The sequence below is a fragment of the Eurypyga helias genome, unplaced genomic scaffold, assembly GCF_000690775.1.
Source record: "Eurypyga helias isolate BGI_N326 unplaced genomic scaffold, ASM69077v1 scaffold32569, whole genome shotgun sequence".
Lineage (NCBI taxonomy): Eukaryota > Metazoa > Chordata > Aves > Eurypygiformes > Eurypygidae > Eurypyga > Eurypyga helias.
In genome coordinates this window covers 1-4225 of record NW_010274453.1, presented here as the reverse complement: position 1 = coordinate 4225, position 4225 = coordinate 1, and the positions used below count along the sequence as shown (strand labels likewise).

Sequence of the window (4225 nt, the reverse complement as noted above, 5' to 3'; positions counted from 1 at the left end):
CCTACACTTCTGAAAGAGGTGTCGTTGTTGAGGTCTGTTGCTTACAAAGTTATGCAATAGCTGTGTAGATGTGGGTTATCTTTATCTTGTGTGCTAGCGTTGGTCTGGAAAATGTACACTGCATTTTCCCTGCACGCTTCAAGACTGTATGTCATAGCAGGTAAAAATGGGGGGCAGGAAGAAAGTTTGAGATTTAATGTTCATTAGCATACTTGTTTCTGATATATGAGCTGAATCAATCCCTTAAAAGTTCCTCTGGATAACCATGTTTTCAGAATACTGTTACTTTTTTTTTTCCATAGGTCCAAACTGAATGATATGATTGATGCAATTCCCAAAAGTAAGAAGAACAAGAGATGTCAGTTACACTCCCTGGACACGCACAAACCAAAACCTTTGGGGTAAGTTTGTGTTTAAGGTGCACGTTTCAATCTAAAAATATTTTAAGGAACCAACATATTGAAACTAAGTAATACTAATTTTTAGACTGATTTTTAAGCATTGAGATCAATTCTTCAGCTGTTACTTGTTTGCCAGAGTAGTGATCTCCAAACTGTATGGATAATAGTAGGCCCAAATAGTTGTGGGGAGAGTAACAGAGGCACACAGGAGTCGAGCAGTCGGTGTTGTAGGGCTTGAGCCCTTCTGCGTAGGCCTTCCTAAGAAGGTGGGTAATCCTTTTTTGTGCAGTGACACTTATCAGTAGGATGCTTAGTACTTCTCCCACTGCCTTTGCTCACGCTGTATTGAGTGGACAAAGCTAGTGCTGCAAGGTCTTCTGCCCGCCCAGCGTAAGACCTGTAGTCTTTCCTCTGCCCTTTGTCAGAGCTCCCCGAGGCAACTGGTGGTGCTTTCCTGCAAAGTTTAAGGCTACTGTACAAAATCAGCTGTTTCCCAGAACTTGCTCTTTAGTTCTAGCTGTTCTTGGCTTTAGGGTCTTCTGCTTGGTAGTGGGATGTTTGGTTTGGGTTTTTTGAATTAAAAATATCCATGTTCAATTTCAAAACTAGTTGCCAAAATGCACCTCGGCCATTACAGACGGGCGCTCTCGGATGTGCTTTTCCTATGTCATCCAATATAACTTGGAGTATAGTCTGCTCAGGGCATGGATGGCTTCTGTGTTGGGGTATAAACAATGCTCTGGAAAGAAACTGGTTTTTGTGCCCAAATGATTGATCAGCAGTTTTTCCTCACCTTAAGGTGAAAGGGTACATGATAAACAAATATACATCACTTTTGCTTGGGATTATTAAAAATGCCTTGCACAACTGCTAATGACAGGCTGTATTGTGGTTGGGCTGCAGGGTTACAACTAAAACTCAGTAGGTGTTTTCTCAAAATGTGACAGCATGTTTTGAATACACCAGTGAAAAAGAGGCATATATGCCTCAGTCTTGAAGCTGAAATGGTTTATTCCAGCTCGTTAACCAGAAAAACACTCCCTGTAAATCTGTTGTGCATTTGGGAGGGGTGTTTCTTGTTCGTGAGATGGTTTTTATACTACTTTTTCAAATGATGACCAATACATTAAACTGCTGTGCTTAGTTGGAGTCTCCAGGACCTTTTCTTCTTTTTTTTTTGGTCAGATGTGTTCTGCTTCTGGTTATGCACACAACCTGTGAAAGCTTGATCGTGGTTTCCAGTTACAGGATGTGTATTTTTCTATGCAGACTTGAGTCTCTTTGGGTTGAGATAAATCCCCTGAGATGCTAGGCATGTGGAATTTGACACGTGCTGTGTGAAGACAGTGGTAGCTAATCATTATCTCCTATTATATTTTGGTTACAGGCCTTTCATATAATTAGTTTAAAGCTTACGTTATACAAGCAAGAGATCGTAGGGGTGTATATATATATATTTTTTTAAATAAGGCAAATTCAAAGCATTATGAAAGTGTTAATTTTCTTGCTTTGTTTTTAATGAAATTAATCTCTCCTGTGTAAGAACCTGCACTTACTGTTTTGGCAAGGCAGAACAATTCTGAAAATTAATAGAGGAAAATGCTTTTATTTCCTCTATTCATGCTGGAATAAATCCCCTAGTATTTTGGGTGCTGGCAGGTTAATGGGGAGTGTGTGGAAGAGCAGTATTTTAATGCACTGCAAGTCAAGCTTTCAGCTTTATCTGATAACATGGCTTGTGGGCAATCAGCGTAGTTGGCTGAAGAAACATGGCTTGCACTCTGCTTGCTCGGTTGATACCTGTTCGTTATGCTACAGAAGTGATCAGGGTGTATCAGTACTGATATTTCTCCAAATTAGTCAGCTGCCTCGAGTGGAAGCAAATCTACGAACAGCAGAGGCACAGAGACATCAAATAGAATTGTCTTACCAACAAACTTTACTTGTCAACTTACAGCTTCTGCCTAACAAGAAGAAACTTCTTCACGAGTTGCATCTGTTAGCCATTTTATACACACACAAAAAGGCTTTGAATTGTAGCGGTGTGTTTAATTATACAAGTTGCGTAACTAGCTAATGCCACGTGAGAGTTACTTGATGTCCTCAGTTTCAATGTACCTGGTTTGTGGCTGCTCAGTTCCATTTGGGGCTAGGGAGCATGTTAACCTCCCATAAACGCAAGCTGTATGATCTGGCAAGCTAGATAACAGCATACGTGAATGCTTTTGAGGACCTAATTATTAAATAGTAGTGCTTCTTCACCTGGTTTCCTCCTGTGTTGCATCCACAGATGGACTTAACAGAAATGCCCCTTCTGACAGAACATCAAGTGTAGACAACCCTGTATAAAGTTGGTTCTTGGCTCTCTAAGTGTACTTTTTAGCATATCCAATTGTGTCTTGTGAAGTTGTTTTGTTTTTAACTGATTTTGGAAACTTAATGTAGGGTGTTTCAAGGTTTCTCATGGGGGTAGATGTGTGGAAGTTTGGGTTTTGGTTTTGCCCTTCGGGGGGTTGTTTTTTTTTAAGTAAGTTGTTGTAATGAACTTCAATCCGCTAGAAGTATTAAAACTTGGGTGTGTTTATACTTAAGGTCATAGTCTGCAGAAATACTACTGGCTTTCAGCTGTAATTTTTAAAAAGTCATTATGAATCTGGGTTTATAAACATGGACAGCAAAATTGGTAACTTGTGTCTGACCCTAACTTTACTGGAAGTTAAGGCTTAGCTTATACAGGATTCAGAGTAAGTTAAGCAACACAGTAGCATTTTTATAGCAATTTTTTAGGAAAAATAGTTCATAATATATAGTATAGGTTTAAAAAAATGGTTTTTATAGTATGTGATAGTGAAGAGAATAAGTAGCACACTCAGTACAGAGAAGTAAGTGCAGTTAAGAAAAACAGTGTATACAGCGGGAAGGAGGAGAGCAATTGTAGCATCACTTTTCACTGTGCACCGTTCCGGGGGGCAGTCAGGTAAACTAATGCTGCTTTGTTTTGCTGCTTTTCTGAACCCCTAACAGGGTAATGAACAATCTTTTGTTTCTTGTGATTGTTTTTTGCAGGGGTTGTTGGATGGATGTGTGGGAGCTCATGTCCCAAGAATGCAGGGATGAAGTAGTTTTAATTGACTCTAGTTGTCTTTTAATAACATTAGAAACCTATCTACGAAAACACAGGTATGTTAAAAGAACAAAGACACACCTTCATTCTGAGGAATACATGCTGCTTTTTTTTTTTTGTTGTGGATCAAAATGTATGTAGAGTTCACACAGTGTTTCAAAGTGTAGGGGGTTCTGCTGATACCCTTCTAAAACTTAAAATCTAAGTTTTGTGGTGCTGGAGCACCTTGCCAAGTTGCCTTGTAACAGTTGATGAGACTAACATGGTTTACCTGTTGTTCCATGTTATGGTAGGGGAATTACAGGGATCTCAGGAGAAGTCATAATTATTTGTCTTAATTTTTTGATTAAGATTAGATTATGATTTACAGTTTGATGTATTAGAACTGTATATTCTTTCATTCTTTCACAAGTAGGCTACTTGGTTTGGGACTAGGCTGCTTTTTAGTGTTTCAAGGAGTATGTGCAAATCAAAATAATGTGAACTAAACTAGCAGAAGCAGATTTTAAGCTTGGCGTTACTTGTAAATCACTGTTTTAACAGTTGTTTATGACGTAGTGCTATTAGGTCTCCCTTGCAGGGGAAAAAATAGCCCACTAAATTATCGTTGCGTGTGTACAGCAGCTACCATGCTGATTAGAAAGTTTTAGTTTCTAGTACTCTCAAGGTTTGTGATACAAACTGGGGGGGGGTGGGGGCA

The 4225-nt window shown here is 39.2% G+C and overlaps 1 protein-coding gene across 1 annotated transcript in view; it reads left to right on the top strand.

The window, feature by feature from the left end:
- The window catches only part of LOC104515734 (gametogenetin-binding protein 2-like), a gene marked incomplete at its 3' end in the record, with an annotated part of 7846 nt that extends 4265 nt beyond the window's left edge, over positions 1-3581 (top strand). Inside the window, exons 4-5 of the mRNA XM_010159821.1 lie at positions 303-401; positions 3468-3581. Coding sequence (XP_010158123.1) covers positions 303-401; positions 3468-3581 — 213 coding nt within the window. The remainder of the gene's footprint in view (positions 1-302; positions 402-3467) is intronic.
- Between the last annotated feature and the right edge of the window lie 644 nt (positions 3582-4225).